The sequence below is a fragment of the Colletotrichum godetiae genome (genome assembly GCF_030913485.1).
Source record: "Colletotrichum godetiae strain CBS 193.32 chromosome Unknown BDP55scaffold_86, whole genome shotgun sequence".
Taxonomy (NCBI): Eukaryota; Fungi; Ascomycota; class Sordariomycetes; order Glomerellales; family Glomerellaceae; genus Colletotrichum; species Colletotrichum godetiae.
The window spans coordinates 116,190-137,683 of NW_026851334.1; the positions used below are offsets into that span (position 1 = coordinate 116,190).

General features: G+C 45.9%; 7 protein-coding genes across 7 annotated transcripts; 3 read left to right on the top strand and 4 right to left on the bottom strand.

Annotated features, from left to right (window-relative positions):
• Nucleotides 1-1,402: 1,402 nt before the first annotated feature.
• Nucleotides 1,403-2,411, top strand: BDP55DRAFT_698840 (uncharacterized protein; the record flags this gene model as incomplete). Its single annotated transcript, XM_060577828.1, has 2 exons — nt 1,403-1,508; nt 1,567-2,411. 2 exons carry the CDS (start codon nt 1,403-1,405, stop codon nt 2,409-2,411), a joined length of 951 nt encoding a protein of 316 aa, XP_060422476.1.
• Nucleotides 2,412-2,582: 171 nt separating this feature from the next.
• On the bottom strand, nt 2,583-4,290 carry BDP55DRAFT_698841 (major facilitator superfamily domain-containing protein; the record flags this gene model as incomplete). The annotated part of the gene is made up of 5 exons (XM_060577829.1): nt 2,583-2,855; nt 2,909-3,505; nt 3,587-3,818; nt 3,873-4,091; nt 4,151-4,290. 5 exons carry the CDS (start codon nt 4,288-4,290, stop codon nt 2,583-2,585), a joined length of 1,461 nt encoding a protein of 486 aa, XP_060422477.1.
• Nucleotides 4,291-4,699: 409 nt separating this feature from the next.
• BDP55DRAFT_421682 (uncharacterized protein) lies at nt 4,700-6,926 on the bottom strand. Its single transcript, XM_060567458.1, has one exon. It carries the CDS (start codon nt 6,744-6,746, stop codon nt 4,872-4,874), a length of 1,875 nt encoding a protein of 624 aa, XP_060422478.1. The 5' UTR covers nt 6,747-6,926; the 3' UTR covers nt 4,700-4,871.
• A 385-nt stretch (nt 6,927-7,311) lies between these two features.
• Nucleotides 7,312-8,958, top strand: BDP55DRAFT_684837 (metal-dependent amidase/aminoacylase/carboxypeptidase). Its single transcript, XM_060576422.1, has 2 exons — nt 7,312-8,478; nt 8,533-8,958. The coding sequence occupies exons 1-2, from the start codon at nt 7,523-7,525 to the stop codon at nt 8,888-8,890; spliced, it is 1,314 nt and encodes a 437-aa protein (XP_060422479.1). The 5' UTR covers nt 7,312-7,522; the 3' UTR covers nt 8,891-8,958.
• BDP55DRAFT_684839 (DUF218 domain-containing protein) lies at nt 8,959-9,813 on the bottom strand. Its single transcript, XM_060576423.1, has one exon. It carries the CDS (start codon nt 9,685-9,687, stop codon nt 9,031-9,033), a length of 657 nt encoding a protein of 218 aa, XP_060422480.1. The 5' UTR covers nt 9,688-9,813; the 3' UTR covers nt 8,959-9,030.
• A 222-nt stretch (nt 9,814-10,035) lies between these two features.
• BDP55DRAFT_595466 (glycosyl hydrolase family 3 N terminal domain-containing protein) lies at nt 10,036-12,905 on the bottom strand. Its single transcript, XM_060570982.1, has 3 exons — nt 12,370-12,905; nt 10,861-12,318; nt 10,036-10,802 (listed from the first exon to the last, which is right to left on the bottom strand). Exons 1-3 carry the CDS (start codon nt 12,491-12,493, stop codon nt 10,084-10,086), a joined length of 2,301 nt encoding a protein of 766 aa, XP_060422481.1. The 5' UTR covers nt 12,494-12,905; the 3' UTR covers nt 10,036-10,083.
• Nucleotides 12,906-14,502: 1,597 nt separating this feature from the next.
• BDP55DRAFT_623218 (GDSL-like Lipase/Acylhydrolase) lies at nt 14,503-15,174 on the top strand (the record flags this gene model as incomplete). The annotated part of the gene is made up of 1 exon (XM_060571381.1): nt 14,503-15,174. The coding sequence occupies one exon, from the start codon at nt 14,503-14,505 to the stop codon at nt 15,172-15,174; it is 672 nt and encodes a 223-aa protein (XP_060422482.1).
• Nucleotides 15,175-21,494: the final 6,320 nt, after the last annotated feature.

A 21,494-nucleotide genomic window follows, 5' to 3' on the forward strand; every position in this document is an offset into this window, starting at 1 on the left:
CAGAGCGAAGCCAGACGAGTCCAGCCTCCCATCCCAAGCCCATGGTTCTAAGCTAGGCACACTTCTCGGACCCCCCACGAACAACGCAGGTGTGAGTTCGCGTGGTATGTGAAAGAAATGAGACTAGATCAGCTAGACGCAAAGCGGAAGCACTGAGACATGCGGTCGAGATCAGATAAGACGCTGTTACCAATGCGGCCATCAGCTGCGCAAAGACTGGCTTGGCTGGCCAATAACTCTGTACATCCTTGCAACTTAGCACTCGGGCTATGCAAGACGAAAGAATCCCATGCTCAGCCGCGTTTGCCCCATCTTGAGTTCATGAATGTTCACCGAATGATTATCCACTGCGGTGGCAAGCCACGTTCCATGCCTAGATATGGTTGGCCATCGGCCCTCCGGACACCAATCGAGCTCGGAATCTTGTGTCCTCAGTTACCTACATGATTGATGTCAATAGAAATTGGACAAAACTTTCGCAAGTCAGCAAAATGCTTAAAGTTGATCATGGGTTGGCAATTGTGGTTCATTGCAGGATGACTGTAGTGTCCTCACCTTTACGTCGATTAACTTCGATCGCGGATCTGTGTCAAAGCATTCAGCTCGTGAGAGTCGTCACAAGTCAACCACGAAGACAGCGTATGGCGCTTTGAAATATCTTGCCCAATAACGCTTGCAGGTTCACGTTCAAATGCCGTCAAAGTCCGCTGGATGATGTACGAAGGCCACTAGATTGGAGTATTGAACTACCATGCTGCTTGCCCATCAAGATCATGGGGTCTTTGACAAAACTCCAGCTGCAAGTTCGTCATGAGGGAATCTGACATAGAGGACAGGTTTAAGCCCGATATTGTTCTCTGAGTTTTCTTTAGGGGTTTTCCTTTAGGATGAAATTCTCCGACGGCTTCTGAATCCTTGCTGACATATTAAGGTACTGACACGGACTTCCACGTGGACCTCAGGGCCTGGCACGAAGATGGAAGGGAGGACCAATTAAAACATCCACGATCACGACAAAAAGACTCCACATAGAAAAGCACTGTCAGTCATTGGTCTTGATCATCTCAGGCTAACGTTCGTCCGGAAGAGGGAAAGCGTTGTAAGCCCATTGCAGAAGCGCAGCCCCAGAGGATGAATGAGCAAACACTCCCTTTGGAAGTTGACGCAGCCTAGGCGGGCATGGCGGGGTCCAAAAGAAAATTCGTCTGGTATCTCCATCAACGTGCTTCACTCAAATTTATATTCTATCTCCATAGATTGCCTTGATCAATAGTCGCGATTTTTCTTTCGCCAAAAACCACTGACTCGGCTTCGACTCCGACGCCGCGTCAGCCTCTCCATCTTGATCCGTTCAGCAATGCACGCTCTGGAGGCGGAACCACGAGTCCTTATCTCGGCTTCCATGCTTCATTCCTCGGAAGCACATTGCCGTGACGATGATTGGTCTGGTCTTCGGGATCGAGCTGAAAGACGCAAAAGACAGAATCGCCTCAACGTCAGAGCTTACAGTATGAAGAGCCCCAACTAGACTCAGTACTACCGAGACAAAGCTTACGCGGCTCACAGGGAAGCGAAAGGCCCTCGAATTGTATCAAAATGAGCAGACGAAAGCATCAACGGCTGATAGGTCACATGGTTCTTCTCACAAAGACTCGCGGCCCATTCTGAGCTCGGGAACAAGTCTAGATTTCATACATTGGGACCCACCGACGCAGCCCTCATCTGAAGCGTGTCGCTGTCCAAGGCCTCGCTCTGACGGAGGTGAGATCCGTACACATCAACGTGTCGCTGCCGAGGGGGTTGTGATTCGTGCACAGATACAGCGACCTACCCGTCACCATAATAATGGCATGTCGCACTCAACGAAGCGTGTTCCGCCTTACTTCCAGAATCCCACTACATGGTTCCCTCTGTATAAGGATCACCTCATCCCGCTGGTCTACTACAACGTCTTCAGGGCAACTATTACCAACATTCACATTCTATCTCTCACATCTCTGCTCACCAGCCCATGCACACCAGACCTTCACAAAACACCACTATTTCCGACACCATGTCAAGTGCCAGAGACTTTGATGCCTACTCTCACACAAAGCTCAACCCCTCACGAATGTTGGATTGATATATTCCCGTCGGGTGGCATGCGCGATAATGCTATTAAGTTCCGTGATCAGTATAGCCAGCATGACCTTTGTACTGATCTGGTGGGATGTCAAGAAGGCGATGTATGTCTTGATCAACCAGGTATCATTGCTTGGTCAGACCCTTGGCATCCTGATGGGTGGGAGGTCACGGAGAAGTTTGTCGAGAAATGGAGCTTTCTGCTCAAGGGTTGCGAGGATGTCATGAGAGCGACCAACAAATGGCGCGCGTTGAGAGACGAGGAGCCGCTTGTATGGGAGCTGGAGTGAAGGTCTTGCCAGTGGACTCTCCATGGCCGCAAAAATTGCACAGAGTCTGCACATGATGCTTGGCTCAGGAAATGTTTGACCATCAGTAGATTCCGAAAATACCCAAAAAGCTTCGGAACGATCAGCAGTTCTGGGACCTAATCTACCCCTAGGCACCTACATGCCACAACATTAGTAGACGTATCTGAACTGGGGGATTTCCTTGTCCGTTTTATCAAGCAGATTCAGGGACACGTCGTTTCCAACACCCGTGTCAAGTTCCTCTCCAATGCAGTCGCGTCGCTTGTTTTCCCATATTAGATAGTAACGAAGAATGAAGCACATCAAGACTCCAAGACTGTAGCATATCAACATGGCCAAGAAACCGGAGCTGTAAGAAGGTGCTTCCCACTCAAAGAAGAGTTGCGGACCGATGATGTTACCGGCACAATAGGCAATGAATATCTGTTGGAATCGAATCAGTTTCGAATCCACGGAGCGTGAAATGCCGTACATACCATTGCATTCACTGTAGTTTTCTTGGTAAATCCGCCAAAGTTGCCAGAGGACATGGACAGGATCATGGGAAAGTTGGCACTGTACGCGATCGTGAGGCAGTACCCCATAAACCGTGCCCACTTGAGTTCCGATTCTATCTGGCGAACCATGGCAGCACCAGCAATTGAGATTGCGAGGTTCAATGCCATCCAATAGGTGCGGCTGTTGCGGAAGTAAGTGCTTCCTCCCGTGGCCATGAAGACGAATACGAGCTGGAAGACGGACCCCAGCATCTGTACAAGGAGGGTGTTGAGAGTACTGAAGCCCATTCCCTTGATTACGATGGACCCGAACCCGTGGACGCCACCATTAGCAATCTGGGCGCTGATTTGGATGCCAAAGAGAAGCCAAGCCTTGATATCAGTCAAGGCCTCAACGCACTGATACCACTTGAACGTATCACTTTTGATCCCCGTCAGGTTTTCCTCAACCCGTTCAATCGCTTTGATTCGATCAGCTTCGCTAAGAAATCGAGCCTTCATTGGTGTGTCAGGCAAGAGGAAAAAGATAGCAAAGGACCAGGCTGTAGTGATTCCGCCAAAGATAAGAAATACGGCCTATGCTTGCAAGAGTTAGCAACTCATTCGGCGGCGAATTGGAGGTGGAGTGCATGCCTTCCATGGGGCTATGCTATCGACATGGCCAATAGCGTAAGCAGCAACTCCACCGAAAATACCGGCAACAGTATTGCCAAGGAACCAGGCGCCATGTCGCAGCGGTTGTTCTGAGCGTTTGTACCACATGGAGATGACGATGCTGAGACCTGGCGCAATAGCGGCCTCAGAAATCCCTAGAATGATTCGGTTTGCCAGTAAACCGCCAGCATTGGAGCAAAGCGCAGTGAACATGAGAACAATGCCCCAAACAAGGCTTTGCCGGTTAGTCACATCTCCCAGTATTGTTGCTCAGGCAAAAAGTGCTTACACCGAGACGGCAATCATCTTACCGACAGGAACTCGAACCATCATGACTCCTGCAGGGTACGAAGCAATGAGATAACCGAAGTAGTAAATACTACTTGCCCATGAGTATTCGGAGCCAGTTAGATGCAAGTCAGCCCGCAGGCCCATGATGGCCGTGTAGCTAAGAGCTGACTTGTCAAGGAACTGAAAAAGGTACGACATGGCCATTACTGGTAGAAGACTATGGCTTGACCTTAGTAGACGTATCACCAGGGTAGAGATTGCCACAGGATTCCTTACCACATGTCGATCCTTCGCAATATCCTCCTGTTTTCGTTGTGGGCTAGACCCCGGATCGAGGTTGTGCCTTCACCAATATCTTTCAAGGTCTCATCGGCTGGACCGATGCCAAGATAAGGCTTGCCATCCTTCTCTGACATATTGGAGGGTAAATTAGGATGAACCAATTGCGGATTGTGAAAGGAAATACACAAATTGCAGGGATAAGTTTTGATGCGAGCCTGCTTGGACTTGAGTGAGACTGCGACTTCGATAAGCGGATGAGGTCGATGCTATATATGTGCCGTCTTCACCTGTTGTTCCAAGCTGTTCAAGCTTAAATATGATTGGCGCAAACCAATCCACATCCATGGATGTCCGGCCTCGGTCAAGAACCATACAAAAGGTATCGGTATCGCCCACATGCGTAGGTACTGTGGGGTTGATAGTAGAGCCATCACGGGAACAAGAGCTCGTTGCCCAGAAGTCGTGTTCCAACACGATGCATTTGGCAAGTGGCTGATCAACTTGTCACTGATAGCTATAGTTGATAGCCGACGTAGCTTGGGGGGGAGACATTAGCCGATCCACCTGTCCGCCGTGCCGGCCCATGTCATCCTTCAACAATGCGGGGAAACATGCCGGACTCTGCCTTCAGAGGATCATGATTATCGTGGCGGAGACGGTGGATCAGCCTGCTTAGGGAGACCGACCGGGCATATACCGAACTGATGCTGGTGGCTCAGATAACGAAGAGGCCCACTTCACCGGATTGGAATCGTTCGCGGACGTCTACCCGTCTCGCAAGACTGTTCTGCATCTCTATGATGTCCTTGAGAAAGAAATGGGCCCGGTCGAGGTTCTTACTAAATCGACTCATAGCCTGGAAACGGCTGATAACCCATTCGCGGTGTAGCAAGTCGTCTGTCTCCAGAGCAACCATGAAAAGTGGCCACGCGATACGTGTCATGGCCTCATCGCCTTCATGCTTGAAGGCCTGGAAAGCTAAATTCATGATCTCCCGTAAAGCGCTTCGTTGCCGAGCCGAGAGCATTGGTGTTGCATCAAACCGCGTCAAACGGAGGAATTCGAGAACGACGGCATGATAGTGAGGCACGATGCCGCGAATGTTGGCTACCAGCCGATGTGAGTTATCCGTACTGATGGAAAGCTCTGCTGCAACCTCCAGTAGTTCGGTGAATTTCCAGCCCACTTGTTGAATGGTCATGTCGACAGCCATGACGCGCTGTTGTTGCGAAGCATCATCTTCATGTATGAGATTAGCAAGCTGGGCAATCATGAAGCGCAACTGGCCGCATGCTCCTAGAAGAGCGTAAACATTCCGATTCTCTACGTCGTCGAGAAGCTCTGCCTGGGGGTACGAATCAGCCCACATACTCCGGTACAGTGGATTGGAGAAACGGTGCAATCTCTCGAAGGCGTCAAGCGGCTGAAAGGGGCTGGATATCCCACTGCCAACTTGGCCATCGAGGGCACTCATGATTTTGTGCAGAGCGCAATTGAGTTGCCCGCCAAGGCCGTATGATGCGGCGGCGGCATCGTGTAGCGCGATCCAAACAAGCATTCTTGCTGAGTAAAGCGAAAGGCGGGAACCGCTCGCATCTTGTCCTCGCCTCGTGAGGGCTAAACTTTTCCGATTCGCCTCCGGTGAGGGAGCCGGTAACTGGAGGAGTAAATCCTTGAAGCGGTGTTGTAATATCAAGCTTGCGCCGACAAGATGATTGGACAAGCCCTGACACTTCCCATCTCCATACTTTTGTTCGTAGAGAAGCATGAGATACAGTCCAGTACAGACTGCGTCCAGATCCAGCTGACCGTTATCCTCGCCTCCGATGGTGTCGGCCATCATTCTAAGTGCGGAAGAATAATGTTGAATCGGTGTCTTTGGGCCACGTGCCTCTTCTGCATTCTTGTTGCGCCGGAATTCCAGCTCCCGGCCGCCAAGGGCAAGCACCACATGCATGACCATAGGATCGGTCTGGGCGATGTCGAACATAATGGAATACAGTGAGTAGTCCGGGTTCTTAGTGTGGTTCTGCTTGGCGAAGGACGTGCGAAAGTACCGGATTGCCTCATGATCAGCCGACGAAAGATCAAGTGAACAAGCCCCCATAGCCGGAGCTAACGGATTAAACAGAGATAGAGCCTTCGACTGGTCGAGCTGAGACACTGTCTGCACCCATGTCGGCAAGCTGAGCGACGTTCCGTTTCTTCCAGCCGACGAAGAAGTCGACATGGACGCGACGGGGTGAGACGAGAAGAGCCGGTCTTTGCGTGTTTTGCCCCTCTTTGTAAGTTTGACGCGAGGTGCATAGTCGCAAAGAAGTCGCAGGCGTGTGCAACGATGACAATTTGGCCGCTGCTCATCACATTTCACCTTCTTTGTGCGGCAAGTCCAACACCCGTTTCTCGAACGTGGTCCACTCCGACCCTCGCCCGTGCGCGCCGCCACGGCCGCCGCGGACGCGGTTGTACCGACAAATTCGGCCGCGTCGAGGGAGGGCCGTTCATCGGCAATACTGGGGAGACTGTCGGCTGATACTGAGCTTGTGCTGCCGGGTGAGCTCCCATCGACTTCGGAGGGAGAAGCGCTCATTGGTAGTCGTCTTACCAATTGAATCGAGGTCGGCTGTATCGGCGAGTATAGAATTCCAGCGGAAGCACCTGAGTGGAGGTTGAGGGCTGGGGTGTTTCACCGGATTTCCAATTGAAGAGCACACTTCGTTGACGCGCCTGGGGAACAAAGGACAGTTCGAGTGGGAACTGTGGATGATATGACTGAGATGCGTTGGATGCGCGTTCCCGTCGGAACTCATGAAGAGTCAAATTAGCCGACGAGGAGTACGGAAATGGAACGAGTATTTCACAATATCAGCAGGAGAAAGGGACGATAAGAAAAGCTGGCTGTTGGATTGAAAGCGAGGTGACGAACTCAGCTATTAGCAATAACGTGTGGTTAATAGCGGCCGAGTGCTTGTCGAATGAAAATCTTCCAAAATTGCCGACCATCGGCTATCTTCCGTAATCCGTGCCTATCTGGAAAACGTCTGGAGACCGCGACGTCAGGGTCTGTTGGTCGGCTGGCTGAAAGCACCGATTGCCGATGGATTTGATGGCACCCCCGTCGCAGCTGCGAGGCGCAAGCTCTCCGCAGTCCGCACCGGCAAATGTAATGACGGAAACATGTGTTGGAGGCAGACCTAAATAATATGTCTGCTCATAGTCAACGAGTGGTCAATGACTTTGAAGATTATTGTATTCTACATTTATCGAAGACTCTACACTATCCCGAGCTTCATTTCACTCAGCTTTGGTGCTCCTTGTTAATTGTTCCGCTGCGCGTAAGGCATTTACGCTTCGGATTTGGTCGCCATGTCCATCATCCAGATCCCGGTCACCGCTAATGCTGCTGGGGAGCAACAGAACGCCAACCCTGTTCTCGAACCAGTGCAAGTGGCTTTTGACTTCGAAGAGGCCCGCAAGATCATCAACACACACCTCGATGACCTGGACTCTTCTCTTCACGACAACATCAACAAACAACTACACGCAAACCCAGAAACAGCATACAAGGAGTTCTTTGCTCACGATACAATCACAACTTATTTAGAAAAGCAAGGGTTCACTGTGAAAAGGCAAACCTATGGCCTCGAAACGAGCTTCGAGGCCGAAATAGGCACCGGCGGCCGCCAAGTCGTTGTTTGCGCTGAATACGATGCTCTGCCAGACATTGGCCATGCCTGCGGACACAACTTGATTGCAACGTCCTCAATTGCGGCATTTCTGGGAGCTGCTCGCGCACTCGTCGACTTGAAAATTCCTGGCCGCCTACGCATCCTCGGTACCCCAGCCGAAGAAGGGGGTGGCGGTAAAGCGAAGCTCATTGATGCTGGCGCCTTCGATCCACCCAAGGATATCGCAGCTGCCATTATGGCACACCCAACTGCAGCTCACCAGGGCGGCAGCGGAGATGGTTCCTCGGGACTGGCAGGCTTCAAGCTCATTGCAAGCCACAAGTTCCGCATTGAATTTCGTGGGAAGCCAGCTCACGCAGCAGGTGAGCCATGGAAAGGGCTGAACGCATTGGATGCAGCTGTAGCGGCCTACAGCAACGTGGCTCTCTTAAGGCAGCAAATCCAGTCAGACGAAAGAGTTCATGGTGTAATCGAAGTCGGTGGCACCGTTCCCAACGTCATCACGGACTATACCCGTATGAATTGGAATGTTCGCAGCCCAACGATCAAGCGAGCTGATGCACTGTTGAAGAGAGTCAAGGCATGCCTGGAAGCAGGCGCAGCAGCGACGGGCTGCGAGATGAACTACATTGTGTAAATATCATGGCCGCTACTACTTTTGCGACTTCACTAATACGGCTCCTACAGAGCGCCGACGTACATGAACCTACGAGCTAACAACACACTCTGCAAGGCATATGTGGAAGACATGGCGGCAATCGGGCAGACAATCCAGCTTCATCAGGCAAAGCCATTCAACGCATCGACGGATATGGGAAACGTTTCGTATCATGTGCCTAGCTTCCATGGCGCCTTCGTCATCCCCACCTCGCCAGATGTGGCAGGCCACAATCCCAAATTCGCGGCTGCTGCTGCAACTGACGAAGCTCACAAGGCGGCTCTTACATGCGCCAAGGGTATGGCGATGCTTGCCGTAAGAGTGCTTGTTGATGATACTATTGCATCACAGGCGATGGAAGACTTTGGAAGCCCAGATGAGGACTGAAAGAGAAACTTTGGGGAAAGTAATGTCCAGCATTTAATATCAACAATGCTACAATGTCAAATACCTGGCAGTAAAATGCTTCTATTCAGGCTCGCAATAGAAAGTAATTACAAGATCCTAATAGTAACTTGAGATATGAATCAAGGCAAATGCCCGTCGTACCCAGCTTGTATAAGCCTTTGGTTTGCCTCCCAAACCTCGGGAGGAATTTCTTGCTCAACTTGATATCCCTTTGCCGGGTACTCTCGAATTCTCATCAAGTCTCCCACCATGATTTCAATAACCAAGTCTCTGGGATTTTCCTTATTCGAATACTGGGCAAACTCCAGTTGAGGGCTTGTTACAGTGAACACTGTTTTGGGGTCTGGCCATTGTTTTCGGAAGGTCGCGAATGTTCTTCTTTCCATGTATGGCTTCTGGACTAGCACGAAACTCGTGGCATCTAGCCCTAATTCTCTCAAAAGGGCGTGGGTGAACCGAACATTCTCGCCGGTATTGCTGGAATTTGGCTCGACGATAATCTTATTGGCCGGGACCCCCAAATTCTTTGCAATGCCTGCAAACACTTCGGCTTCTGGTTGCGTGAATCGATTCGCCGTGAGCTTCCCTGATCCGCCCGAGTAAATAAGATAATCTCCGTATCCGTCGAGAAAAAGCTGTGCTGCGCGTGTAGCTACGCGTGTGTCGAGACTGCAAAGGCAAAAAATGGCACTAGCAGGACTGACAGCCATATGCATTCGATGATATTCATATACGATCCCCGCATCGAGGTTGATCTGAGATGACTCGGAAGCCATGGTGAGGCGGGATGTGTATAAGAATGCTGCAGGGCAGTTGCAGTGCCTCGTCGTGACTCGTGAGAGAAACAAGAGAAAGACAAGAGGATTGAGAGGTAGAAAAGTAAATAAACGAGTCGACCTTAGTCAGCGCATGGTGACTAGTAATTTGTCCTTGTCATGTGGCGTGGCGTCGATGTTATGCACGCGACGAGACATGCATGTGGCTCCTCAACTACGCTTCGTCCTTTCGGGTTATCATGTTGCACTGTACCTGTCAGCATCTAAGGGGTGAATCTGACATATCTACTTTCTCAACGGCAAAGTGAGGGTAGAAAGAAATTGGCAATGATGCAGTTTCATATTAAATGTCATTCAATATTTGTCAACTCTCTCCCGAGAACTGACGACTGTACGCTACTGAATTTCAATAGTATCTTGCAGAACGAGATTTCTGCTCGATGGCCCAGACCATACTGTGTAAGTTCCCCGACGTAAACGCCACTGCTGAGCTTCGACATCCCAAATGCTCAGATCACGTCTTGTGAGTTCAAATGCGACCGACTGTGTCTGTCCACGAGAGAGGAAGACACGGGAAAAGCCTCGAAGCTGTCGAATGGGTGTGTCGTCGCCCGGAACTCCAATGTATAGTTGCGCAACCTCCGCTCCACCCAGATCGCCGGTATTAGTGACAGATACTCTTGCGACTGCGACGTTTTCCCACAGTGATGGATGGCCTCCCTGCACAATTGGCACACCAGGGTCGGGATATTCTGATGTATCAGCGTCTGCCGTGAGCGCGACAGACAAATCAGCAAAGCTGAAAGTGGTGTATGAGAGCCCATAGCCAAACTCGTAGCGAGGAGTGATGTTGTGTGCATCGAAATAGCGGTAATCGATGTAAAGGCCTTCAGTGAAGTCACTGTCAGGGAAGAAGTCATCTGAGGCACTCGAATTGAGATGGCTCCCATAATCCGACTCCTGCCGAGCGACAGTAAAAGGCAGCTTGCCAGAGGGATTGATGTCACCCCACAATACATCCACAAGACTGTGACCGCTCTCCTGGCCAGGCAGTCCGGCAAAAAGAACAGCAGTGACGTTGGGGTGCTCGATCCAAGCATCAACAGTGCGGATGCCTGAGATCCATTAGCTTTTGAAAGGGTCCCATGAAATGTCTTTATTTATTCCACTTACCAGTTGAGTGAATCACGACCACAGTGTTTGAGCAATTTGCGGCTACGTTCTGGACGAGGTTGTCGCTAAATTCGTCTGTGAGGCTTAGGCGATCAAAGCTCTCAGAGGCATAAGCGTTGATGAATACTAGGCAGGCTTCGGAGTTGACGTAGGGTGGGGAGGGGTTCTCAGAGTAGAAGTCCCATCGGAGAATGCCTCGATTCTTGGAGATTCGCTCCTGGATTGCCTGGAACGGCGATACCACGTATGGAGGAGTACTGCCGCCAGAGCCACCACCGGTGATCAGTGTCCCGTTGAATGTTTCCCAGCCAAAGTTAACTTCGTAACCGCCACCATAGCGAGTGGGGTTTTGCCAGGGGATGGCCTTGACTGTTGCGTCGTAGCCATAGATAGACAGGAACTTGGGATTATCAAGCGGAAGCGTATGGTTGATGTTCTTCACCAAGACTGTGCCAGCCGCTCCGATTTGGCGGATCAAAGAAGCATGGTCGTCTTGAACATCGACGGGGTAAGCCTTTTGAAGATTAGAGTGCACAGCCGGACCAGGGAAAGCGTGCTCTTGGTGAAGGAAGTGATAGCCAGCGAGAATTCTTGTGGCCATGTCAGAGAGTCGAGCCTCTGTTACAGAACCATTGTTGACAGCCTCGATCAGCTTGTCTCCCCAGAAACCGTCATCCGGCATCACAAGATCCAAGCCAGCGTTGGCTGAGGCAACACCGCCCATCTGGCCTTCCCAATCGCTAACAACAAAACCTTCGAAGCCGAGCTCAGTCTTCAGAATACCATTTAAGAGTTTGGAGTTTTGGCAGCCGTAAGAGTGATTGGATCTTTGGTATGAGCACATAACGGAAGCGGCACCCTCTTTGAGAGAGTTCATGAAGGGCCAGACGTAAAGTTCATGAAGTGCTCGGTCGTCGACGTTCGAACTGATTGCCTCGCCCAGGTCGGATACTCGACGGCGATACTCTTGCTCGTTCAAAAGCCAATGTTTGGCAGTGGCGATGACACCGGCATTCTGGATACCACGGGTAATCGCGCCCATGCCAACACCTGCAAGGTATGGATCGCTCGACAAACCCTCCCAGTTGCGGCCACCACGAGCAACCCTTCCAAGAGGTCCAGCGGCCGGACCGAGAGCGACGTTGATACCCTTCCCATAGTACTCGTCACCTAGCGCCTTACCATACTTGTACAGGAGGGCTTTGTCGAAGGTAGCGGCAACATGGATTCCAGCTGGGAAGGCAGAAACGAATTCTTGACCGCGAATTCCGTCGGGTGCATCAGCAAAGCACAGTGCTGGGATTCCGAGCCGAGGAACCTCGCCGGAGTTCCCTACACATGTGCCAGTCCACCCACGAGTGATGTTTGCCTTCTCTTCGACGGTGAGCTGAGAGACCAAGGCCCTTGCGTGGCGATAAGCGGCGGCCCATCCAGCGTTGCTGGAGCCATTGCCGATAGCTGCTTCATGTTAGATGGTTTGGACTCAACCAATGAAGCTCGAAAACCTACGAGATGGGTACACCGGTGGACTTCTTCCGTAGTATGGCACTTCAGATGGCGCAGTGCTGTTTGACTGTCCCGCAGCTGAAGAGCTGGCAAGGGCAACAGCGAGAGAAACCCCCGTAACCTTCATTTTCTCGTTGACCACGAAGCTGATCTGCAACGTTGAGATATCGACAGGCAATACAAGAGACTGCTGAAGTGCCACGAGAAACCGGGAATGTAGTCACTGGAAAGGAGTTTAATATAGCGACTGCGAACCAAGCAGACACCGAGTTGAGATATTGGACTTAGGTATCCTGATTGAGTGATACCATACAAATTGCGCCGGAAACGTCATCGTCGGTGAGGCAGAGCCCGAGATGGGTAACGGTCAATCGGTCCTATTATCAAGATGCGATGGGCACCCGCAGAATGTGGATTCCTGACTCGACTTTATCCGGAAAGTAACAGCGGTCATCATCAGCCAACTTTGTGTGTATGATCGTGCTGGTATAGGTAATGAGAAATGAGCCAACACGGCGGCAAGCCAATGGTCAACTCGGAAGACCACCGGTGGGGTCACCAGACGAAAAAGCCGGGAATTCTCCGGGGAAACATTTCCACTTCTCCACCGAAATGCCCTCAACCCCTGGACTTTAAGCTTGGTTTGCGTAGTAATAGCGGGCAGTCCCCGATGCGGAGAGCGCGGGGTAGACCGGAGCAGCAGCGCACACGATAATCCAAGCCGAAATGGCGCAACTTTTCCCACCTTGACATCTTGCGGAGTCAAGGATAGTGGCACACGTCCTCCACCGTGGCAGTGTTGCACTGAGTGACCAGCGAGTAAGAATATTGCCGTGAACCGTACCCGTGGACCGAGTCTGTGACGCGCTTTCGGGATTTGGCCGTGGGTGCAACTTGCAAGTCCCCGCTAGCGCTTAGAGAAGACCGCTCGGCTCACTAGGCGGCATCGGGCCTTGACCGCAAGTTGCGCTGCCTTTGCCGCTTCGGATTCAAATTGCTGTCTGCGTTATCGCCATATTCCGACATACCATTGGCATCATCTCGTTGAAGTAATTGGCTTTGAGATCTCCAGGCTTATCTCAAAATAAAGTGTTCGATAGCAAGTGGAAGATGCTACAATAGTAAGGATGGTTGGAATGCAAACACGTGGGAATCCTCTTTTTGCCTTTGCACCCTGGAGATACAGTTGAGGATACTGTGCTGTGAAGCCTTCAAATTGACTGGACTCTCTAAGTTTTTGGGAGTTTTCTCAGGATAAGAGAAAACCTACCTGTAAGTGCTGACGATACTGAGATCCACACATCGCAAAAATCTAACATTGCCAGTAAACGGCCGGACCTACTAAAATCTTAGTCAACCCAGCAATCCAACCTAGAGCTACTACGAATGCCAAGGCTGCCATCTGATATTCATCTCAATCTTTTACCGGCTACGATTGCACAGACAAAATATCCTAGCGGAGTTTGGACCATTGTAGCCAATCGTGTTCTCTTCCGGACGCTAAAAGCTTGTTTGAGGCCTGCTTCACATCGGAATGGCTTCAACCCTGCTGCAACGTTCATTCCCTTGAACATGCGAAAGCATTTTGCACATTATGACTCTGCCTTTGCTGCCTAAAACAGAGTCAAGGCAAGTATCACCATCCTCCATTTGAATGTACAATAGCCATCTTGGGCAATTGGCCACCTTATCGCCGAGGCATCACGCTGTCGATCTCGAAAACTTATAAACGAGCATTTTACCTACCAGAGTGCTAGAATCGTATTTAATATCAACAATGAGGAGAATTAGGTCGATTGTCATAAAGACAACCAACCGTAAAAGAAGTAAGTATGCAAACACAAAGTCTGTGTTGCAAGCCAGCCGGGAGTGAAACGGCTTCCGGTTCCGTGCGAGTATCAGACATCAGCGCAAATACCCTTGGGTGCATGAGCGTCCGAACCCCAAGTTTCCACCCAGGGAACTTTCAGGTATAATAGGCGTGGCCCTGGCCTCGAAACTCAAATGTAATGTTCTATCAACTCTGACCTCATTTGCTTGATATTTCCAACTCAACGTCTTCTTTCGCCTAATCAATAGAATTGGAGTCTAGAGATGCATCCCTCTTTCCTTATGACCATTTGCATTGCCGGCGCGATGGCAGCTCCAAATATTCGACGACAAGAGCCAGGGCCGACCGTGCCACTGCGGATAATGGCGCTGGGTGCCTCCGTGACATTCGGCACTGGATCTTCAACTGGAAATAGTTATCGCAAAGACTTGCAGGACTTACTCGTCTCTAAAGGCATGAATGCCACCTACGTCGGCACAAGGGCTAATGGCAACTTCCCCGACAATGCCGTCGAGGCAACAGGTGGCTTCAAAATCGACCAGATCGCTGCCTCGGCCGACCTGGCCGTTCCTATGCTCAAACCAAACCTCGTATTAGTCGACGCTGGCACGAACAATTGCAACAAAGGTGGAGAGGTACCGGACGCAGGAGCCAATGTCACAACCATGATCAACAAGATTTACCAACAGAGTCCCGGAGCTACTGTGATTCTTACATCAATTCTTGCCAACAAAGTCCCTGAACAAGACGCATGCCGAGTCAAAATCAACGACCAGTACGCAACCTTAGCAACACAGCTCCAGCAATCCGGCGCCAAGTTTGCGATGGTTGATATGCGCAGCGCAGATGCCCCAACTCTCGATGATCTTGCTGACACGAGGCATCCAAATGATGGAGGATACGTTAAAATGGCGAATGTCTGGCTCAAAGGAATCCAGGACGTCATGTCCAGGGGATTCATAACTCTACCATCTTGAACGATGAAGCGAGGGAAGAGATTAATCAGATTTGATTGACTAATGTAATGCAATTATCAATTTCTGTCACGAGCAGAGTCAGTCAAGTGACTAACATGATTGAAGCACGCACTCACATTGTTGAAATATGAATGAAGATGCTCACTTGAAAGATAATGAACCAACGCTCTTCAGTTTTCCGGATGGCGAACATGATCGACCGCTCCATGGCTCCAGACAAGCCCAGATAAGCCCTTAGGCCTTTCCCAAGGTAATGGGATAGCTAGCAGCAATGACTAGAATGGTAACAACCAACAGCAACGATAATCGCACCATATTCGGACTATTAGTCTCTACTTCTAACAGAATTGAAGACTGAACAAACGCAAGATTTGGGACGCTAGGTTTTCTAGCGTAAGGAGCTTCCCAATAACATGTATAAGCACTCTGGTAGGGTAGGGGTAGAACAAAAGCTAAGGTAGGTTTTGAGGCCGAATTCAAAGGATCGAAGTCTTGAAAATATATGACTAATCGATATTTATCCAATACCCTTCTCATCCCTTCGACCCTAAGCTCAAACGGTATTGTTCTTCGTAGCACGTTTCCATCACATCTAAAGCCGGCCGGATTCTTCTGCTGTCCTGCCTCTCATTTGCCCGCAATCCAAGTGACAAACTCAACGGGGCTATCTGTTTTTTATTTTATTTTTGTTTTTCAGTAAGAGCAGGGAACGCAACCAAGTTCCTCAGGAGCTGTGAATTAGCTTGTCAGAAATCTACTCCCAGGGCGAGTGTCGAGTAGGATGCATCATACCACACGGGAGATGAGGTGCCGGACACAAGCGCCATGTTGTTATTATTGTTATTGTATTTAACGCCGTGGCGGCCGGGCTAGAGCCCTTACCGCAGACCTCCCGAAGGGTATATGGTGTAGAGGGCCGTGAGCTAAGGCTACCTACTCTATAGTACGTTATCTTTTTATATCGTCCTCTAAATCATGCTTTATGGCTATTATGCGTTCTATCTATCCCTGGTTCCTGCTAGTACCCTAGTTTTATTCTTTTTTAAATCGTCCTTTAGAATCGGGAGGTTTTTTATAGTCCGTATTTATATTTATATAGGTATAGATACTATTATTATAGATAGATCTTTTAAAAGAAGTCCGTTATATAGAGAAAGGCCTTAAAGTTTTATAGGTCGGTAATTAATTTTTTAAAGTAGGCCTTAAGAGATCCTATAGGGCCTATGGGCTCGGGTATATTATAAGAGTAAAGGGTCAGCTACCGTTGCCTCTTTACTAGCGTTAATTAATAATAGATTAGGTAGTTTATGTCTTTTACCTCTCTATAAGAGTATATTATTAGAGCGTCGTTATGGTTAAAATATTAATAATATTATTTGAAGTCCCCGTGACCTGATTATACTGCTAGTAGGTAATATAGTATAGCCTACGGTAAGGCTAGTTTAGGAGGGCTAGATAGAGCTACCTTAAGCCTTAAGTCCGTATACTGCGGCCTTTACTTTTTATATTATTATCTCCTATAGTAGCCTTATAGTTTTTCCTTTATAAGCCGCTTAATATTTATTAGTATTATTATTTAATCTATCTATACTGGTAGTGTTATTCCTTCTTTAGCTAGCCGGTCTACGGCCTTATTTCTTTTAATACCTTAGTGTCCTAGAGACTAGTACGTTTATATATTAAAAATCCTAGCTGCTTTTTGGATTTTGAGGAACGCCTCTTGTAACGAGTCTAGCGCCTTATTATAAATATTTTATATAATATTAGTATTATTGATATATATATAAATTAAATAACCGCGATTAGTAAGTAGAGCCCTTTTAAGGCCGGCTTATATTCTTTTAACTTCGGCGTTAAATACTTTTATCAGTCCGAATTGGCTATACCTTTATACTATATGTTTAGAGTCTTAGTAGATAATAAAGTTATACCCTACGGCTTTATTTATCGCCTTAGAGCCGTTTAAAAAAACGATTATATAGCTTTCTGGTATTATTTTTAACTAGTGCTTAAAATCTTTTATAACCTTTTTTTTATATTAAATTATTATTTAATCCTATAAGCTTAGTAGATACTGTGATTAAAGGAATATTAGTCTTCTATATTTTAATAGAAGTTTAGCTATCTATTATAATTTTATTTGTTACTATCCTTATTAGGAGAGCTATATAATTAGCGGGTATTAGTAATCGATTTTTTATAGTTGGACTATGGCCTATAAGCGGATACTTTTTAGAGCGATTTTAGCTAACGGTAAGCCGGTATTTTAGAGGAGGCTACTAGTTGGCGTTATCTTTTAAATAAGTAGAACGGCCCTTACTGTTATTATAATAATGCTATTAATCTTTTATATAAGCCCCTTTTGGCCTATATTAATGGGTCTTCTTTAGAGAGGCGGATTTATATTTATTTTTACTTGGTATTTTAAAGCCGGCTTTATAATACCTACGTACTATATTTTAGCGCTAAAAAGCGCGATTAGTAGTATATAGGAGACGATAGCTTTTTATATAGTGGCTATTAGTAATCCTCTCTTTATGTTTATAAGTTATTTTAGGTATTAAGCTGCCTTTTTTGCTATAGCTACTCTTATATTAACGTGGTATTAGAAGGATAGTCTTTTATCGAATTAGATATCTAGCTAGTGTATAGGTTTTATTAAGGCCTTAACTACTAAATCCCCTGCCCTAACCTCTAGTAGCTTTGCTAGCTAGCCGTACTTCTTAATAAAATAAATGACCTTATATTTACTCGGGTTAAAAGAGACCTTATTTTCTAAACCCTATTTAAAAATACCGGTTATACTTTGGTTAAGTATTGTAACGTTATTTTCTAGGAAGGGGCTTATGGCTAGAGTAGCGATGTTATTTATATACCTAAATCGTGCGTCCGGGTCGTTTTTAAGTATTTTTACGATATAGAGTAGAAAGACGATAAGAAATAAAGGCGACCTTTATAGTAACCTATATAATAAAAGAAAGTATTCCGTTATACTTTTTTCTAGTTAGACTCTAGTAATACGGATGTAATAGAAGCTAAAGATAAGTTTAATTAAGCTGTATGGCTATCCTTATTAATATAGTTTAATAACGAGCCGGTTCTAAAGAATAGAGTTAAATGCCTTTTTTATATTTATAATTAAAAGTATTGCCGTGAGCCTTTTTAAGAGGGCCGTTTCGATATTATAGGTAAGGTAGGTTATCAGATCGATAGTTAATTTACCTTATAAGGCTCCGATCTATTACGGACTGATAATATATTTAATAATCGCCAGGGACGCTATCTTTTTAACTATTAGTCTCTTAAGTCCCTTGCCTAGGTATGAGAGGAGTGCGATTGGACGCTAGGACCCGGACTTAAAAGTATCCTTACCGGCCTTTTAGATTATAACCACCTTAGCTCTATAGAAAGATAGAAGAAAGTAGCCGGCCTATATATAAGACTAGAATAGCTGCCTAACTGGCTCTAAAATAACGCCCTAGCAGGCCTAGAGGAGGCATATAATGATCCTGTCTATATTAGGGGTCGTTATTTTTATTAAAGTAGCTATTTTCACTTCTTTTTTACTAATATTATCTTATTAAATAATTACTCGCTTTAGAACGACGGGTATATTAAACGGGTCACTTAGTACGTTATTTTCCATATTAAACTTATTAAGAAGGGTTTTTTAGAGCGCTTAGGCTTTTTTATTAATATCCTCGATTATTTAATTATCTATAATTAATAGGGGTGCTCTAGTTAGTAGGCTCGCCTTTTACTAACCTATAACTTAATAGAGGTCTTAGTCTAAAGCGACTCTATTAATCTTTCCGGCTTAATATACTCGCTTAGCCTTTTTTATAATACTTAAGAATACTTTCCGCTTTTTTATTAAAAAAGGATTTATATTCTATTCTATCTTCTAAGTTTGTAGGTTATAAATAGTACGGTACGTTCTATAGGCCTTTATATATTCCTCTATTTATTAAGCTACGCTTTTTCTTTATTTTCCTTTCTTTTTACTGACCGCTTTAATAGCTTAGGAGAAGAGCTTAACGATATGATTTACTTACCCGTCTAGGTTTATTAGAATAGGTTAATCTCCTAAATTAGGTATTATAGCTAGCCCCCCTTTAATTAAGTCTTTTAACCGAGGCAGCGCTAAGTTAGGTATTAATAATAGCCGTAGTTATAGGTGGCCCTCTCCCTATAATATTAGGCGTTTAAATAATAGTATAACGGCTATAATGGCCTTATAGTTAGCTCCCAGGTATAACTATAAGCTGACCTATGCGTATATAAAAGGGATATTAAAGAAAGCTAGGTCTAGGACATATCCATAATCCTAGGTTATTACTTTAACTTTATTAATAAAAGAGAGATTATAGCCATTTACCTAGCCTATAATATTATCTCCCTAGTTCCCGTTCTTCGTCCCGGGCTTTTAAGAATAGTGATATACGTTAAAGTCATTTACGATTAAAGCTTGCTTTAGGGGTTTAAGTTCTAATAATATCCTTATTATGCGGCTATAGGGGTTATGGGGTTATCTATATACGTTAATAATAGTCGTTGTTTTATTAATTATTAGCTATAGTATGTCTCTTGTATAGATAGGCTTTTATTACTTTACCGTCATCCTTATCCCTTTATATATATAAGTTAATACTTTTAGTCTAGTTCTTTTATTATCTTAAAAGTTAATTAAGACGAAAGAGTCGAAACCTAGGTACGTATTTAATTATACGTTTCTATTTTTCTAGCCCGTTTAGGGTTCTTAGATAAGGACTATATCTATTTAAGCTTCTTAATAAAGCTATAAGAAAGCTGTATACGCCGGGGAGATTTTTTTAATATTACTTTATATAATATGTAGTATCCGTAGGGTTACCGCTTTTGGCTTATATTTTTAAATTAAGTTTAAGGTAAGTATAGGTATTTGTAACGTTATAGTTTGGCTTTTATATTACCCGTTGGCTCTTATTTGGTATAGGTAGTATAGGACGGTCGATAGAGGTATTATTAGGGGAGTCTTTACTCTTGCTTTTATTTATCTTATTTTTATTTATATTACTACTATTAGTACTTCTATTACTAAGGTAAACGATCGAGCTTATAGAGGACGTTTTTATATATGTGCGTTTAGTGCCGGGTTGCTAGTTTTAGTTAGTGGAGGTAGGGACGTTTGCTGCCTCCTAGTTATTATCGGATTAAGTAGTTTTATATAGAGTATCCGATGTTTTTTAGCCGGCTTTCCGGATCTAAGCTTGCTCTTTTTAATCGGGAAGGGAGATAATGCTATTTATGGCCGAGGGCCTTGCTAGGTAGTTTATATAGTTAGCTTAGAAAGGGCCGTAGTAGTTAGTATATTAGGGCCTAGCTATATAGGGTCCTGTTTTATGTAAATTAGAAGGTTTTTTATAGTTATTATAGATCGGTCGTTGTTTATAGAACCGGTTAGAGTAGTAGCCTTAGTAGTTAGGGTTATATTGGATAAGCGTCCTTTATTTTTTAACGGGTAGAGATTTACCGCTTTAGTTAAAGAGTCTGAAGGGCGTAATTTTTAATGTAAATAATATAAGTTAAGATATTTTGTTTGTGACTGGGTTAGGTTTAAGGTAGGACGGTTGAGTAAAGATAGGCTTTTATTTTATTTATGCGAAGACTTTATTTTTAATGAGTGTGGCTAGGTCTAGGACGTCCTTATTAATATTATATAGTTTTATTAAGTATTGTAGTATAATATAAGTATATTATTTAATAGGCGTTTTGACCTAGTGGGCGCTGAGGTATTTTACTAGCTTTACTTTATTTATAAATAGTCTTTCCTATATTTGCTTATTTTATAGTTTTAGAGAGTAATCTATATTAATATAATAGATATAGGGAAGGTCCGCTAGTTTTAGGCTAACGGCCTTATAAATAATTTATTATATAGTAAACGGTACGATTTTTTAAGTGGCCGTTAAGCTTTTTTCTGGGATATGGGTAAAGATATAAAGGTCCTTTTTTAGCTGTATTTGTGGCTGATTTTTAGTGGGGAGTGTGGCCTTTGGGCGGGTAGAGCTTTAGTAGCTCTAGCCGTTCTGGGTTATTGTAATGGTATTATTTATTATTGGTACGATGATAGCTATTTAATTCCGGGCCGTTATTAGGCTTATTTTATAATTGATTAGTCTTTTGAGGGTTTAAATAATATAGGTAATGGCTTTTTTTATGATTTATTTTTTAGAACCGTTAAAGTTAGTGATAATATTATCGATGGACTGTATAATAGTTAAAAAGACGTCTTTCCGTATTTTATATTATCTAGCTTTTTTTATAAGGGCTATTAAAAC

What these genes read in the sequence shown, in the direction of transcription:
- BDP55DRAFT_684837 (XM_060576422.1), top strand. Translation starts at nt 7,523, where the DNA reads ATGTCCATCATCCAGATCCCGGTCACCGCTAATGCTGCTGGGGAGCAA. An exon ending in TGCGAGATGAACTACATTGT is followed by an intron (nt 8,479 to 8,532) that starts GTAAATATCATG and finishes CGGCTCCTACAG; the next exon opens with AGCGCCGACGTACATGAACC.
- BDP55DRAFT_684839 (XM_060576423.1), bottom strand. Translation starts at nt 9,687, where the DNA reads ATGGCTTCCGAGTCATCTCAGATCAACCTCGATGCGGGGATCGTATAT.
- BDP55DRAFT_421682 (XM_060567458.1), bottom strand. Translation starts at nt 6,746, where the DNA reads ATGAGCGCTTCTCCCTCCGAAGTCGATGGGAGCTCACCCGGCAGCACA.
- BDP55DRAFT_595466 (XM_060570982.1), bottom strand. Translation starts at nt 12,493, where the DNA reads ATGAAGGTTACGGGGGTTTCTCTCGCTGTTGCCCTTGCCAGCTCTTCA. An exon ending in TCCACCGGTGTACCCATCTC is followed by an intron (nt 12,319 to 12,369) that starts GTAGGTTTTCGA and finishes AACATGAAGCAG; the next exon opens with CTATCGGCAATGGCTCCAGC. An exon ending in GGTCGTGATTCACTCAACTG is followed by an intron (nt 10,803 to 10,860) that starts GTAAGTGGAATA and finishes AATGGATCTCAG; the next exon opens with GCATCCGCACTGTTGATGCT.